This window comes from Strix uralensis, chromosome 6 (genome assembly GCF_047716275.1).
Source record: "Strix uralensis isolate ZFMK-TIS-50842 chromosome 6, bStrUra1, whole genome shotgun sequence".
Classification (NCBI taxonomy): domain Eukaryota; kingdom Metazoa; phylum Chordata; class Aves; order Strigiformes; family Strigidae; genus Strix; species Strix uralensis.
The window spans coordinates 20,156,326-20,172,940 of record NC_133977.1 but is presented as its reverse complement, the minus strand read 5'-3'; the positions used below and the strand labels follow the sequence as shown (position 1 = coordinate 20,172,940).

Sequence of the window (16,615 nt, the reverse complement as noted above, 5' to 3'; positions counted from 1 at the left end):
GAAGAAACAAAGGAATATGTGTCTTACTCAGTTTTCAAAGGCCAACCTTGAACTGATTGATGCACAAACGCATCTGTGCATACAGCTAACAATTTAGCAAGTATTTTTCTTTCATGCAAAATGTGATATACAGAAAAGTCAGATCTGGAGTTATCACTAGTATGTAGATAATATATTACTAATAACTCTGCCTTGGGGCACCAGTGGAAGGCTTAGTGAAGTCACAGCAGTTACACAGAGGAGTCGATATGCATTTTTTAATATATTATGGACAAGGATTTAGCACTTGCTTCTCAGTGATCAGCTCTTGTTCCGATACAGACTAGGGTCTAGCATTTCTTAAGCTGTTCAGATCATCTTGTTGACTGAAAGCTGAAACAGGTGATCATCTTTGATGCTTTCTCCCTTTACCAGGAAAGAGTTGACCACTGTATACAAAAGCATCTGTATTTTCTGTATGTTTAAAGAGAGAACATGCTGCCCACTAACCTATGCCATATAAAAAAGGTCAACTTCTCATTGGAGGTCTCTAGATAGGAGGTTTCATTCACAGCCCATGCTCTACAGGCTTTTATCACCTTTTTCCTAGTTTCAGTTCCTCCTATGCTTGTGTAACCTTTCCAAATCCAGGCTGATCCTTGCCAGTGGCTTGAGGTCCTGCAGGCTTCTCCCTAACGGTAAGCTCCGAGACCTGGGCCTTTCTTGTTCTGTGGCACTGAGGCCTGCAAGCTGAGCCTCATAATGCCATAAAGTGGTGGTGCATGGATGGATGCAGTGCCTGTCCCCCAGGGTCTCTGCTGAATCTATAAAAATGGCACAAAGCCTAAGTAGGTCTTAGACAAATTGGTTCCTTTCAGGAAAACTTCTTAGCCCATTCAAATATCAACAAAACTCCTCCCAGAGCATGAATTACTTGGTGTTGAATGACATCTTAATGAATGGGTGTAAACTTTCTTCTTCTTTTTTTTCTCTGGTGAAAAAATGACTAATCCAGAGGTGGTCTCAAGGGCTTATGTCCTTTTCCCCCTTTTATTGCCTCATCAGCTTCTTCTGAGCCCATGATTCAGCTGTGGTGTCCCACACCCATCCTGTACCTAGGGGAGCCAAAACCCCACCTCTTCTGTAGGTGGTGAATTTTTATACAGGGGTACAGAACAAAAAAGTGTTCTAATATATTAGTGTCAATCACATCTGAATAGTAGTTGCACTGGAGAAAGCAAGAACATCTAAACCACACCTTATTCAAGTAGGCGTTTTCTTCTGTTCTGACCTTGCAAGTACTGCTATGAAATGAAGACTCTTGAAAAAAATCAGTTTCTGTTTTCCCATCTTTCTAGAAAGCAAAGGATTCTTTACGTTCATTTTCACATTGGCTACTGTTATGACAATGTTATTCTATTGCCCTCAGAAGCAGTGAGGTGAATTAAGAATTATCTCATAACTCAAAGCTGTGATACTTTAAAAGTGAAAAATAAATTAAAAATCCCACAACCTTTTCCTGATATTTAGTCAGTAAAGGAACAGCACAGGCATTTACTACAGCACTGGCAATTCCTGCTGGTTTCAGCTGGGACCAGGAACTTTTTCAGGTTTCAATAAAACTTTGAAATTTTTCAAAATTCTTCTTACAGTTTTAAGTTGAATACAGTACTCTACCTTCTCTTCTAGATATGTGTACAGTTGCTATTTCAGCAGCCTAAAAGTTGCTGAAGCTTCTAAGGCTGGATGTGTATCCCATCAATTAATTTTCCACATCTGATACCTACATCTCAATGGCCCTCATGCTACATTAGGCGATTTTCAACAATCTGTTGAAGAACTTCATTCAAGGCAAGAAAAGTTATCAGAAGAGTCTTGTCTTTTCACAGTCTGTGTATGGGTTGCACAAGATTGTAGCCTTTGTCCTTACCAGCATGTTCCCTCGGTGCTTTCCCACGGGATTACTGGGTAATAGAGCTCTGAGACACCATGTTATGAAGACCTCTCTGAAAATTTGGAGTATTTTGGCTACTTTATGTATTACATTGTAAACTCTCTTTAAAGCTATGTTTCTTGAAAATGCCAATGTGCAGAATTCTGGAAATGCAGGTCTTTGATGACATGAGGAGTGTTACATTGAGCTGGCATCTCAGTGATGCTTGCAGATGCACTCAGGTAGGTGGGAAGGACAGCTCATGGAACCGTGAGTGCTGCCGCTTTGGCTCAGCAACGATCAGCATACTTCAAACTACCACATTGTAGATCTGCTGGTATTTTTACCAAAATCAGTTTCTTTGGTGTCACAACCATGCTACTTTCAAAATTGTTGCATTTCCTAAGTTTTCTTTTCAGCACTTCTACTTATCAGATAGACTTTACATGAATCAATTAGACATATTTATTGAAAATATGCCAGTGGTTCACTTCAGGCAAACGATGAGAAACAGAGACCTCACGATTTGCCAGTACATTATGTTACTGCTTCTTTTTATGAAGATTGCCAACCTTCCAAGGGGAGCTGAGGGTTGTGTGCAGAGCACTGGCAGGAACTCAGCATTCTTACTGTAAACAAAGACCCTTCTTGCACAAAAACGAGGTGTCACTTAGCTATACCTTTGCTCTGCCTAAGACAAGGGCTCTCACTGGTTTCCAAACCCTACCACCATGCCTCTACCACCGCATTAAATCTCCAGCCACACACACATTTGACAATTAATTGGGAACTTTTTGGAGAATTGAGTTCTGAGGTGGTGACAAATACTGCTTATCAGATAGGAGGTGAATTCAGTTTTTTACTGGGAACCACTATGACTACGATCACATAAATGAGCAATGGGCTCATTATTGTTCCTTACAAGTGACTGTGATACAAAGAAACATTCCAGAAAAATCTGAAGCCTACTACAATGACTCCAGTATCTCTTTGCCAGCGTTCAGCAATGTGGAAAGATTTAGATGACTGTGGCTTGAAGTCCCCCCAGCTATATCCAGAACTTCAGTAAACAATGTGAATGGAAACTCAGTCAAGAGACTCATGTTTGTTCCCTACAGGCTGCCTCCACAGCAGCAGACAGTTAAATGTGGATATGCATGAGTTAATCCAGAAAGTAGTATACAAATTATTCACAGGGGAGAAATTTAACTCCATAACCAAACTATCAAACTGCCGGAACAGCTGTTTATGTTGCAGTAATACCAGAAACCTAACCTAAAGCTGAGACCCCATTGCAACTAGTGCAATTCCTGCCCCAGGAAAACTACAGACTATTTTCTAGTCAAAGTACACGAAGGGCATAAAATCAATTAACAACGGTGAGAATAAAAGCAAAACCAATATAATAATACCTGGGCGGCTTTTATGTACTGCTTTTCATTGGTAGGTCTTATAGGGGTTGATCCTGTATTGTCGCACAGTCCTTAGTGTATTTATCTTCAAATCAGTCTCTCTAGGGAGATGCTGTTATCCCTGGTTTATAAATGGGGAGCTATGACTCAAAGAGCCACCAGTATTGCATGTGAAGTAGGGAACTGAACCACAGTCTCACTGCTTGTGTACTATGTACTGCTCCCTGGAGAACTTTTGGCTAGATGCTGCTCCCTGAAGAACTTTCTGCTAGTTGCTTAGCTGATGGAAAGGTATCATGTTGAAGTATCATGGGAGAAATAGGTTCCCTGAGAGAAATTTGAAAGAGGGTAAGGTAAGAGTTTTATGAATTTTCATGTGATTTTTATTTCATATACATAACAAGCATAGGGGTGTATGAGGAATGAATGAACAAACAAATCAACGCCAGGCAAAATGTCATTACAAAAGTATTAGTAATCACACAAAGATATTAGTATTCCACTTCAAAACTTCCAAAAAGCTGGTCGGTGCCATCCAACTGCAAAAGCTGATCATGAAAGTAGGTCCCGTGGGACACCTGAGTAGGCTCCAACTGTCTGAGGTATTTCATGTCACAGGGAAAAAGTTGGAATTACTCTGAGTAGGTCATCTAGCCCATCACCTTGCCCTGAGCAGAACTGTTTATAATGCTATCATCTCTGATAGATGTAAGTTGTCTGCTCTTAACGCTAATGGAGTTGACTTCACTCTCTGCTTAGACTACAACAGTTTTTCATTTTCGCTGCCATTAGAAAGTAGTCTAATGCTAATATTGAAGTTGTATCTTGCAGTTTGAGCTCATTACTTCTCACCAACATAGCTGGGACATGAAAGGCAGATTGCTTGCTCCCTTTCACTTCATAGCAGTCTTACATATTTGAAGACTGATAGCCTATGTTCCATAGGCTTCTTGAACGGACTCAGTTTGTTCAACCTTTTTTCATTCTCTGATGAAAAAAACCCTCTTCACATCTGTTCTCCTTTAAAACCTTTCCAGTTTCCGCATCTTTTCCCAAGTGGAAATTCAAACCTGACCACAGCACTCTGGTGCATGAAGGTAAATTCCTAGTAGCAGGCAGCACCTGGGGTTGCCATCACATCAGGATCTCTCCTTAAATCCCAGTTCTTCTCCCTTTTCAGTGATGCTACAGGGTGACTCCCAGCTGTTCCCACAGGGCTCAAACACGGTCAGGACTGACAGTTCTGTGCCCAGCGATGGCTGCCCTGGCTACAGAAGGGGATATATTCCCACCAGTCAGTCAGCGATCACTTTGTGGTGTGGGTTTACACGGGGGAGTGGGTCACCGGCAGCCTGCAGCCTCTCTTCTAGCCATGTCTGGGGTGGGAGGCACAGCCGGGCTGCGCAGGCGGAGGCACCTGGCTCAGCAGCCCTCCACTCAACAGGGCCTTGTGTCCCTGTCAACAAAAATGATAAAACCTGTAACTCCTGTAGGATTATCTGTCACCTCACCAACCTATTTCTTAAGTAACCCACCTATGTTATTGCCATTAATTAGCATTTCATCATTAACTTAGGCAATCCTCATCTTTACAGAGCATGCACCTTTGCGATCAAGAGATCTAAAGGGGCGGTAATTATAGCACGAGATGTGAGAAATCTCCAATAAAGTCTTTTTTCTCTCTTGTTTCGTCACGTAAGCCCTGAAGTGCTGAGGCAGGCAGCTATTCTGGCGGGCTGCACGACTGCTTACGGAAACAGGCCTCGGCTTGGAAGCAACGCCCTCCGCCGCCGCTGAGGGGACAGAGCCGCGCGGGGCCGGGCCCGCGGGGCGGGGCGGGAGGCGCGCGGCGGCGGTGCTGCCGGGACGGCCCATATGAGGGGGGCGCCGGGAGGCGCCTTCCGCCCGCCCGACCTCTCACCCGGCGGCGATCAGCGGCACAACACGGAAGCGCGATGGCGGCCGCGGCGGAGGAGGCAGCGGGAAGCGGCGGCGGCTCCCCGTCCTCCGCCCGGCGGCGGCTGCGCATCATCTCCGGGCACCTGCGGGGCTCGCCGCGGGCTCCGGGGCGGGAGGCGCTCTCCCCGAACCCCTGCAAGGCGCAGGGGGGCTCCGCCGGGCCGGCCTCCGGCTCCATCCCGAGGAAGCGGTGGGTGCGGGCGGGGGTCCCCGCGGGGCAGCGGGCCCCGGGCCGCGCCGGGGAGGTCCGTGCCGGGCTGGGCGGTCTCCCGGAGCGTTCGGCTGTCGGTGCGGGTCGGGGTTAGGGCAGCGTGTGCTGCGGAGGGCGGTCTCGCTCCCGCCCGGGGCCGGACGTGGGTTGAGGGGGCCCGGGGGAGGCCCCGCTGGGCTGTGCGGGGAGCTGCGGGGCTAGCAGGGCTGGGAGGGGTCGGGAAGGCAGCGGCGGGGAGGAGGGCGAGGGCCAGCCCGAACGCGGGTCAAGTGCTGAACGATTCACTGCTGGTGGTCTTCAGCCTCTTCCTTGTTTCTATAGTAAGTGGAATTGTGTTAAAATGGGAAGTGGTTCGTAGTCACCTTAATAACTGGAGAAGAGGTTCAGTGTTTGTAAAATGCTTTGAGGTTGCTATAGTGAAGAATGCAGCACGTGTGGAAAGCGAGGGTTGTGTATGGGCTGTCAGTCCTCCTCTGTTCACAGACATACGAAACCTTCGCTGTATATGAATGCTGCTGAAAATGTACCCGTTTGTTAGGCTCTAACTCAAGTTTCTTAGAAATGAATAGTTTTAAGCATATTAACTACCTTTTCTGTTTCTTACCATATTTTGTAGTAAGGAATCTCAGGTCATATGGGACCAAGGAAAGACAAATAGTCAAATCATATAGTACAGAACTGTTTCACTGGCTCTCGGATTTATCTTTTTAGTAGATTCTTTTAAATGCTACAATTGTAATACCACGATATAGTTTCATGTAATTTATCATTATGAGGCCCACTTTTTTGCTGGGGTGGACTTGTATTTGTTTTGTGATTTCCCATTTCTCAGGTGTGGGTTTTCTATATGTGTGTTGGCTTGCTTTTAAGGTTTAGGTTATAGATGACCTACTGCCCTCCATCGAGCTGCATACAGGGACTAGTATGTTAGTGTATGGAGGCAGTAAAGAGACAGATAGGGCAAGTAGTGGATAAGAGAGTTGCTGCTCCTTTGAGGAAAATCCATTCAGCCCATAGTTTGCCCTCAGCAAGAGAGCAAGGGACAGCCTGAATTATTCTAACAGGCTGTTTGTGGCCCAGGGCCACAAGTTGAGCCTGCCTGCTTTGGGAGGACTGAAATGTCATGGGCACGTAGTCAGATGTTAACAACTTTGAAAGCCTTTAGTTCTCGCTGAGGGGCATTTGATGCTTTTGCAGAAGCGTGTCAAACAGCGTAGCTCACTGGGAGAGATGGGTCATTCCAAAATTGTTGCCTTCCATATTGAGTTTCTCTTTGGTTTGAATTTAGGAAGAAATCACTGATTCTGAAAAAAATACCAGTTTAGCTAGTTTTCAGGGCTTTATTTTAAATGGGTTATTGCATATTTTCTACAGCCAGTCATTGCATCCTTGAAGAGCAGGAGAGACAGGCTTTTGTGAAGATGTGTATAACCCAAGGGCAGCTTCTTTCTCTGTGGAAACACAGGCATAGTGAATTTAACAACTGTACTTCTACAAGTTATTGGCGTTGCTCTCCCATAGTAGGATTTGCTATAGGATCATAATGGATTGCTTTTTTTACTCTGAATAACTTGTTCTGGATTAAGAATAAAAATTATGTTGCTTCAAGGAGTTTATAATCAAAATGGTACAGTTGCTGGATACTTTGCTGTGGGTATAAGGAAGCCGCTGGAAAGCTTGGTTCACACCATAGGTACAACTGTCTTGATAAACGTAGAGCCCAGCCTTTTTGTATGTATAGAAACAAAAGAAACCTTAAAGGGAGCTGTATCTCTGTTTTAAGATTCCCTCTAAACATCTGAGATTAGGTTGAAACACATTTGAGATGTTGCATGTGAAAATTCTGATACTTAAATATAGCTTGGATATGAGGATCTAGGTAGAATTTGTGTTTGAGGATAATACCCAGGTTTTGAAGTGAGTGATGGGGAGAAAGACAATTCTGTTGCCTGTACTGTTTTGGAGGTGGCAAGTGGTGAACACCTGAGTCCTGTTCTAGTGACTTCAAGCTAATCTGGAGCTGGTTGGTCTATTAATGAGACGTAGAAGGTTGATTGAAAAATCTGGTAAAAATAACTGACCTATAGGTGGGTACAGTGATACTGCATGGCTTTTATCAGCAACATTAGGACAATCCAAACCCAGATGCTTTTTTCTTGCAGTCTTCTGTATGATGATTCAGCTTTTCTGCCTCTTTTGAACTATTACTTTAATTTTTCCTAGCAAAGCTGCAGCCAAAAGTACCTTAAGCAAAATTTTCATTCATTATGCCAGTTGTATCTTTCTTGTGGTGTTTGAAATTGTGTCAGAGCTACAGACACTGTTGTACCAGATTTAGGTGCACTCGCCTCATGTTGCATTTCTTCTGCAGAATAGAAGACTTTCTCAAACCAAAAAAACCCCTTTGTAGTCCTTTAGGTGTATGTCTCTGATCACAGAAAATTTTAGCCAATAGTCATTAGACAGTGACCTGCCAGAAGCATGGCTTTCTTGTTGATAGTTCAAAGACCAAACTGTTGAGGATCTTAGCCAGACACTCATCACCAGTGAGGGGAGGAAGGAGAGTGTGTGGAATTGACTGAGAGTCTGTGGGTGCTCATCTAACTGTTCCTGTTTCCATATAAAAATGCCTTTGAAGGCTAAACAATGTGTTTGTCAATTGAAGTATTTAAAGATTGTAATATGCTTCCTAATTTTTAAAATGATGGTTACTGAGATGGGAAAAGTCCCCTAAAAAGACAAGCAACTCCATACTCATCTGAGTATCCTCTTGAGGGGAACCTTAGGTACTATAAGAGTGCGGAGATACTATTTCTTGTTGGCATTCCTGGCCTGAATTTTGTATTTTAATTCAGTGTTACAGTGGAAGATGGGGATTATAGTTATACAATGTGTGTTGAAGCCTTAACAGGATGATGCACATGCTGAAAAACTTTCCTAAAAAAATTGAGTTGGAAAAGAACTCTTCCTTGAAATGACTTTTTCCTCAAATCTTATGTTATGCTGTTGACTTCTGTAGACGGGTTATTAGTAAGCTCAGTTTGCTGGTGAGACTTGAGTTAAAAACTTAGTTATTTTGAAGATTAAGTAAGCAAAGTGTTCAACTTGTACTGCTTTGAAAACAGTAAGGTGCTACAACTTCCAGGAACACGATTGTACCAGAGTAAACCGTTATGAATGCTAGAAAGTGCGTGCCTCGGAGGTGGAGCATGCACTGATGTTAATCTTGCCATAAAAGCTTGTATTATAACTTATTCTAAACAATTAGTCCTTGTTAAAAGGGAGTATTGATTTAGTGTAACTAAATGTTGACTCAGTAGCTTGTAGGCTTAAAATTTTTCTGTCCCGGAGCAAGAGAAAGCAGGGCAGGACTTCCTGATTTTCCTATCTCTTTGTGGAGAAGCTTCTTTCCTGTGGGATGAAGAGAAGCTTGTGGGTCTCTTAATTATTATGGGTTTACTGTTATCTGGAGTAAACCAAGGGGTGAGTGTATAGCCAGCTGCCTGCTCTGTGTGAAGTTCACACCCAGGTTGCTTAGGGTAATGTATTAATATCGCCGTGCCCTCATACAGACTCGCAATTCTTGCTACAGTTGCTGGTAATGATTATAACTTTATTAAGCAGCAATGTGAATTAACTTCTAAACAGTTGATACTACTTGAATTTAACAAGTAACATCACAGAGGCTTCCTATCTTACCAATACTCAGAGCAATCTTTATTATAAACACTTAACTCTTTAGACAACAGTGTTTAAGCAACACTTGATGCTAAACTGAATCCTGGTACAGCTGACTTCTGAGCTTAAGGTGGTAGAAGCTTAGGGCAAAGAAGGAAAGGGCTGGTGCCACTAGAGAGACTTAACAAATCAGAAGAGTAAGAGCCTGCTGTATTGAGGAAGATGTGGCAGTTCACAGAAGGCTCTGTGATGCCATCAAAGCAGTTAATTGCTAGTCAAGGCTAATGAAATGTAAGAAATCTGTAAGAATTTAAGTAATACATATTGTTAAATCATTTGATACCAAATAAACCAAACTGGATATATTGGTTAAATTTTATTAGAAAAACCCTAGATAGAAGTGTAAAATACATTTAATATGTAAAGTACAATATGGATAATTATATGAAAGCAGGTAGCAGTTTACAGCAAAAACTGAAAGAATTTTGTAGGTTGGCTTCTTGATACCTACTGAGATCTGAACTGTTTTGTACAAAGCATGCTAAAAATGCATGTACAGAGCATGCTAAAAATTTTCTATGCAATAAGTAAAACAGTCATGTTCGGGAACGGAGCATATTTTGCTTGAGCAAATAAATGGCAGTCAGCTGATTCTTTCATTAACTTGGGGTTTTTTTTGAGATAGTGAAGCAGATTTCCTGGTTTTGCAAGCTTTCAAAAAATACTTCTCAAAAGACTGGTCTGTAGTGTTTGAAGAATCTTTCAGTGTTTGTTTACTGCCTGGAAGTAGCCATGTATGTGCATTTTTGTAGTAGAGCAGTCTCTTAAAAGATAAAAATGAAACTGGTGTCAACTGAAGTAGTAGGTGGAATAGAGATAGCTTCTAGTAAAGTATTCTGTTGCATAAGAATCATCATTTGACTAAGTGTATACTGAGAAGTGTAGTTATAATGACTTGGCTTTCCTGAATCCTTGATACACCGTAATTGACTTAAGCTTTCTATGAAAGCACACTAGAGAAACACCAATTTCCTTGGGGCTTTGTTTATTACAGTGTGGTGAAATGAAGAGTAGTGAAATAGTTGAGGTTAGGAACGTATGTAAGGAGAGTTAACATTTGTTTTATCAGAACAGTTTTTTTTAAAAAAAAAAAGCACGCTGTGCTTTTGAGTTCCTAAACCCTTGAAGTTTTATGCCTAAAATCTTGTGTCTGCATTGGCTGCTTACTGTAGACTTAAACTGTAAATATGGATCCCAATTTGTGTTGCTATATCGGATATTCAGCAAACAGAATAGCAACTGAATCAGGTGTATGTGCAGCTGCAGGGCTTTAGCTGAAAGTGTGGGTTACAGAACCTGAATGTGTCTAAGGTTATAAAACAGATGTTATTTGACTTCATACTTGAGCGTGATTACATTTGGTTTGCTGCAGGAAAGATCCTCCAAGAGGACAAACACAGCAGACACTCCCTGCTTGCAGCACTGCATTCTTTTCCAGATAAATCATGCCTTCACAAAGCAGTTCTTGAAGGGATTCCTTGGGCTGCATTCCCTTCCCTAATTTCCAGGAACCTGATGCTAATTTACTACTGGCTTCAAAAATGCTCTTGGAGTGGCTTGCTGAGTTGGTTGAGAAGTGTGACTATATAACCCCAACAGAGAGACTGCTCCAGAGGAGAGGGAGAGTGACCTTCTGGTATCACCTGTGGAAAGGGTTCTGAATTTCCAGCTGGTGGTCTGAATTGGTAACCAAAAGTCCAGCTGAGGTAGGCTTTGAGGAGTCACTGTTTGGTGGGTGATGTCTTGTTGTTGTAAGCCTTTAGCACCATAACACTGCCTCAGTCTTAACTGCACCAATGTGCTGAGCTCTGCAAGAACTCTACAACCTGCAGGACTTTTTTGCAGTGTTACATTAGGCAAATACTGGTGCTTTAGCCCATGTGGTAGCCCTTAAAACTGCCACTGTAAGCTCATTTTCAAGAATGTGCTGGTTCTTGGATCATGGAACAGGAGTGTCTGTATTTTGTGCATACGTTCTTTTAATGCTGAGCATCAGCTGGTGATTGAATTGAAGATGCTGGTGGTTATTGTGAGGAAATTGATGTGAGCATCTTGGCTGTGCTCTGAGTTGCATTGATTCAGCTGGGTTGAACTGCACTTTCATTTTGCTTTTCCTTGAAGAAAATACATGAAACTGTCACTTGTCGTTGGGGTAAATTAGCTCATTTGTCTTGGTTTTGTGTATAAAGTACCAGATCTTCAGATTATTTTGGAGAAGGGGGAAGTTTTGTTGATATTTATGCGCTTAGATGGTATGTCTGTGTAATGAGGCAATTCTGTTCTTTGTTAAATCACGTGATGGGAATGTTTGGAGTTCATTCATTACTCTATCTTGGTTCTGATATTTCATTGAACATAATCTCATAACTTCATCATAAGTGAAAAATCTTTGTTTACTTCTGGTGTTATAATATCAATGTGCTTTAGACCTTGGAAAGTAAAAGGCTCTGTAACTGTTGGTGATACTTTTGCAGTATAAAACTTTTCTTGACTGGCAGTTGTAATTGCGTATGCAGCTGTCTGATATGTACTTGTGAATTTGAAACTACTGAAAAATTAAATCCATGGTTTAATTTCCACATGGGTTGAACTTCGGATGCTGAGCTTGGATACCTGTGGGAGACACTGTGCTTGCTCTTCTGTTTCCTAGGGATAGACAAGAACTTTTTCAGCCAGTCACAGTGCCTCGCACTAAAACACGAGATTTGGAGGGTGCTGGCAGGTACAGTTTTGTTGCAATAGTGTAGGTCCAGAGGCCTCCACCTGCACAGCTGAGTGATTGGATGCCACGGGAGCACTAGTTCAGCCAGGGGCCACCCTCCTGCCCTCCCTGGGCTGGGCACGCTGCTATCTCATAAGCCTCTGCCCAGTTTGTGGGCACCTTAGTGGTCATTTGGGGGCTTAATATAGTGCCTTGTGCTGTGACCTGAACAGTGTCCTGCCCAATGTCTCCTTGATTATTCCATAGCCAGTTTTCCAGAAAAATGCAGAAAACACTTGTTGAACAAATATTTTGCTGTGGAAATCTTTATTGCATCAAGTCAAACTAGTATTTTAGTATTGGGCATTGTGCCAAAAGTGAAATATTTAAGTTCACTTAACCTAGTCATGCTGGTTTTATCTTCTATTGTCACTGTTTCCATGGTAACTTACTTTCAGTTTTTTTCCCTTCAGGCAATATAATTTTGTGTGTATATATATATAAAAATCTATATTATAAAAAATTAAACAAGCTTTGCTTTACAGTACTTCATACATTTCAGTAGTGGATTTTAAGTTAGAAGGCAAGAAAGAACTGGGCATTGCCTAGTATTTCTGGCTAAAATATTCCATATTTCTGTCAAAGTTGAAAGTAGAGTTAGTGAGCTTGATACTTTGTTGAAGCCAATCTGCTGAGTAGGAAAGGTGTTGTCTTTAAATGAGACAGTTAAGGTACAATACAGAGCTGAGTAGCATCGAGTTTAAGGCAAGAATAATACCAAATGGTGATGAACTTGTCTTGCCTATATATATGCTTGGAGCAGGGGCTGGGAAGAAAAATAGAAGGATATGTAAATGATGTCTTGCTACACATAGAACATGTGTGGCATGAACATGTCAGTTGACTAAGCCAAAATGAGCATCTTTCCTTTTTCAGGGTGAGGCATGAAACCTTTTAACATGTTTTGAGTTATTCAGATGATATTCAGGGTTTTTTGTTGTTGTTTTGCCATCAAATTCTTTATTATTTTTTTTTTGAAGAATGAGGATGGAAACTATTACTGCAAGGAAAATTTTGTTTCAGGTGGTACAAAATACCGAAGTGTTAGACTTTCACAAATTATGTATCCTCTAGGTAGGTATAATGGTGGTACATACTAGTTGCAGGTCAATGTGTAGTTTGAGTCCCTTGTCTCAGAGCCAGGCTTGGATACATTGACTGCTCGTAATGGAGCAAGCTTTTTAATGTGTGCTTAGGTCTGCAGATGCTCAGCAGTTCTTTCTGCCCTTTATACTCTTTTGGAGTATGAGTTTAACACTGAGATTTTGGGAATGAAAACCTTGCAAAATGTAGAAGGCTACATAGATTGCTCAGTCACAGATTGGATCATTCTTGGACGCCAAGGTAAACATGATGCATAATGTTAATCTGTCAGGTAGCTCTAATTACTACACCGGGGCATTACAGAGGACAGTGGGAGTGCTGCACTGGAGCTGGGATGTGAAAAGCTTTTTCAAAGGAATGGTGACTGTATAATAAAGCTGCAAAAGGGCAGTATGAAAATGAAGAAGAGGGAGGAATGCTGTTACAACACTTGTGATTAGAAAAAGACTTTTTTCCTTGTTTGTCTTCTGCTTCTTATTATGCTGTCAAATTACAGTTTTAGTTTCCAGATTTAAGCTGGAAAGACGAGGAAATGCAGAGCAGGTGTATGTTATAGTGTATTTCCCATACTTGAGGGAGCTGGGGTAGTGAGGCAGACCTGGGGAAGAACAGCATCCTGCCCTGACTTCTATATTGCAGAGCTGCTTGCACCTCTTCTGAATAATATATCAACTAATAAATAACACTCTTCCTAAAAAAAAAAAAAAAAAAAATCTGCTACGGTCTTTGAATTGTATCAGTATGACACTGCCATTGCCTTGATAGTCAAGGACGCTTGCAGATCTCCTTTGGATGTCTCCTGCTTTTGTCTGTGCTGAAGGTAATTCTCTTGAGTCTTGAGGTTCACCAGCTCTGTTCGTGAAGAGCATACCTTTCAAATGGTATGCCAGAAGATTTAAACAGCTATGTCTTCCTGCAGGCCATGTCAATTACAAATCAGAGCTGACTAACCAGTCTGTCTTTTAAAATCTGGTCTTTTTAGGCTGCTTTTTTAGGGACCTGCATGGAGCATTTCCTCTAACTTGTCCTTAGCATGTAGGCATGAAGTGCTAGGAACTACAATAAGTAAATCAAACAGCAGTTCTTAAACTGACAGTACTCTGGTATGGTGGAACAAAAGAATAAATGTAAGGTGTCTCGTTACAAAACCAGCCCTTCCTGTCTCCAGACAGAAACCTCAGACTTGCTCAGTATAGTTTTGAATATAAAAATTAAATGCTTAACTTTGTTGTGATGTTTACCTGTCACAAGATATAATACTGCCCCTTATGTGGGTGTGGGGAGTAAATCTCCTGATGTGTTTGAGGCAGCTGAGATGTGTTAGAACCAGCTTTTCTTCTACAAACATGCAAACTGTTATGTTAGATTTTAACTTAATTGTTCTTATCACACCAATGACAAGAGATATGTTGTCTGGCAGAGTGAACCTTTGTATACTTACTTTACTCAGGAATAGTTCAACCTGAAAATCAATGCTTAAGGGTTAAAACTCTTAACCTGTGTTCTGCATTTTAAAGCCTGATGAAAGCCCTGGGCAGTTTAACACCAACCTAGAAAAGCAGGCCTTTAGAAAAGGCAAACAACTGGGAATGCAGTCATCTTAGCAGAAGGACCTCCTATCTGGGTCTTCAGTGCCTTAATAGTACCTCCTCTGGATTTTGTGGGAGGTATCTGTACCGACATCAGGACTAATGATAGTTTCAAAGCTGTGCATTATCAGTCATGTCACCAGTTCCTTTAGAGCTTGGTCTTTTGTGTCTTGGTCTGTCTGATTGTCTCCAGCTTTGCAGCTAGTTTCTCTAGCCTGTTTCATGCATCATACTTGGCATACTTATTTTGGCACTGCCTTGCAAGAGGACTTACCTCTAAATTAGGAGGGAAGCTGCTTGAGCCTTCCTCAAATTTTGCTTAATATCAAGTCAGTCCTTGTTTTACAGGATTCAACAGAGATCAGGTATATAGAAATACTACATTTAGTCAGCAGAGGGAGAAATCTTGCCTTGAGGAAGACTGCAATGATGGGGATTTGAGGGAAACATTTGGTTTAAAAAATTAAAATGTCTTTTGAGTTAGCCCACTTGTGTCAGTTTACTCTCAGCTGGGAACAGCTCAATTGTGTCTAACTTAGTGTCTTTGTATATATTTATAAGAAATTCCACAATATTTATAAATATAGGTATATAGAGTATAGGAATATGTGTAAAAATAGGCAAACTGCATAATGTGCATTAAGAACACTTCTTCATAACCTGTCATGTCAGTGCAATAGCACAGGGCATTCCTGTGCTATTGAACATGAGTGGATCCGTGCCCTTTTTTGAGTGAACACTACGTGTCTAAAGATTAAGTCTATCGAGAGAGGACGCAGCCAGAGGGGCTGCTATATCTGGACAGATGTCGGCTCAAACAGTTTAATTTTGGCTGAAATTTTAGAATCAATTCCTCAATGTGGAAGAACAACATATACTGGCTATTTCACAAAAGTGTATCAGTTACTGGGTACTGAAACTACTCTATAAAGTTTGCTTAAAGTGCTAAGTTTGTCAAAGGCTTGTTGAAATGTCTGATTCAAACAATTGTAATGAAATACATTCCATCTGATTAAAACCTTGTGTACAGGCAGTTTGAAGAAAATGAATTTTGATTAAGCCAAGTCTTTTTAATTATAACACTGACAGTATGTCAGCAGCCTATGTTAATATTATCTTTATAATGAAGGCCTTTGGTAATCAATCATCAACCAGTTATATCATATGTAATACTGGAGTTACAACTGACTTGAGGCAGTTCTTTCTCTGAATCATGAGGTCTTTTTGAAATGGTCACCCCTGATCATCTTACTCTTACATCATACAGTCAAAGAAAAGAGCTACATTTACTGTATATAGTGGAGTGAGATAAGTCCATCTGTTTTCAGACTTAAGTGCCTTTTTATTAACTAAAATTGAATTGTTAGGTCAGTACTTCATTTCTAATGTAAATAAATGGCAAACTTTTTAGGCAAAGTTAGATTAATGTGTAATTACTCTTTGTGTATCTCTAAGTCTTAAATATATTTACACTGATTTACTTCTGACTTTATCATAATGGAGATCCTCTGTTTTGGTATGGTTGTGCTGAAGGTGTTTCAATTTTGTGGTTGTATTTTGGCAGTTGTGTGCTTGGTTTTTTTGTATTCCCTTTCTTATGGTGACACATTCAGGTCGTATTTAGTATGTTATTCTTGCAGTTCTTGGGGTTTTTTTTGACTTTTCAAAATATATTTTCAATTTAGACGTGTCTGAGTGCCTCATCAAGTGAATCTTACTAAGAATGCAGTGGGATTACCATAGTGATGTCAAACTAAAATTTAGAATTATTTTCTTGACAGAAAATAATAATGCTAGCTGTCTTTTTCATTCTGAAAATATTCAGCTATTATGTATTTTTGTGTTGGTATTTATGTATAGTCTTAAAAACAAGCATCTTTCAAACATTACTCTTGCCAATTTGAGAATGATGCCATGCAGTGTGCATTG

The 16,615-nt window shown here is 41.2% G+C and overlaps 1 protein-coding gene across 14 annotated transcripts in view; it reads left to right on the top strand.

Annotated features, from left to right (window-relative positions):
- The window catches only part of AGPS (alkylglycerone phosphate synthase), an 86,108-nt gene that overhangs the window by 21,685 nt on the left and 47,808 nt on the right, over positions 1-16,615 (top strand). The window contains exon 1 of one of the 14 annotated variants that reach the window (XM_074873103.1): positions 5,239-5,473. The exons of the other annotated variants lie outside the window; for them this stretch is intronic. Within the exon in view, the coding sequence (XP_074729204.1) occupies positions 5,280-5,473 (194 nt within the window). The 5' untranslated portion in view covers positions 5,239-5,279. Of the gene's footprint in view, positions 1-5,238; positions 5,474-16,615 lie in introns of those variants that run through there. 14 annotated transcript variants of the gene reach the window in all.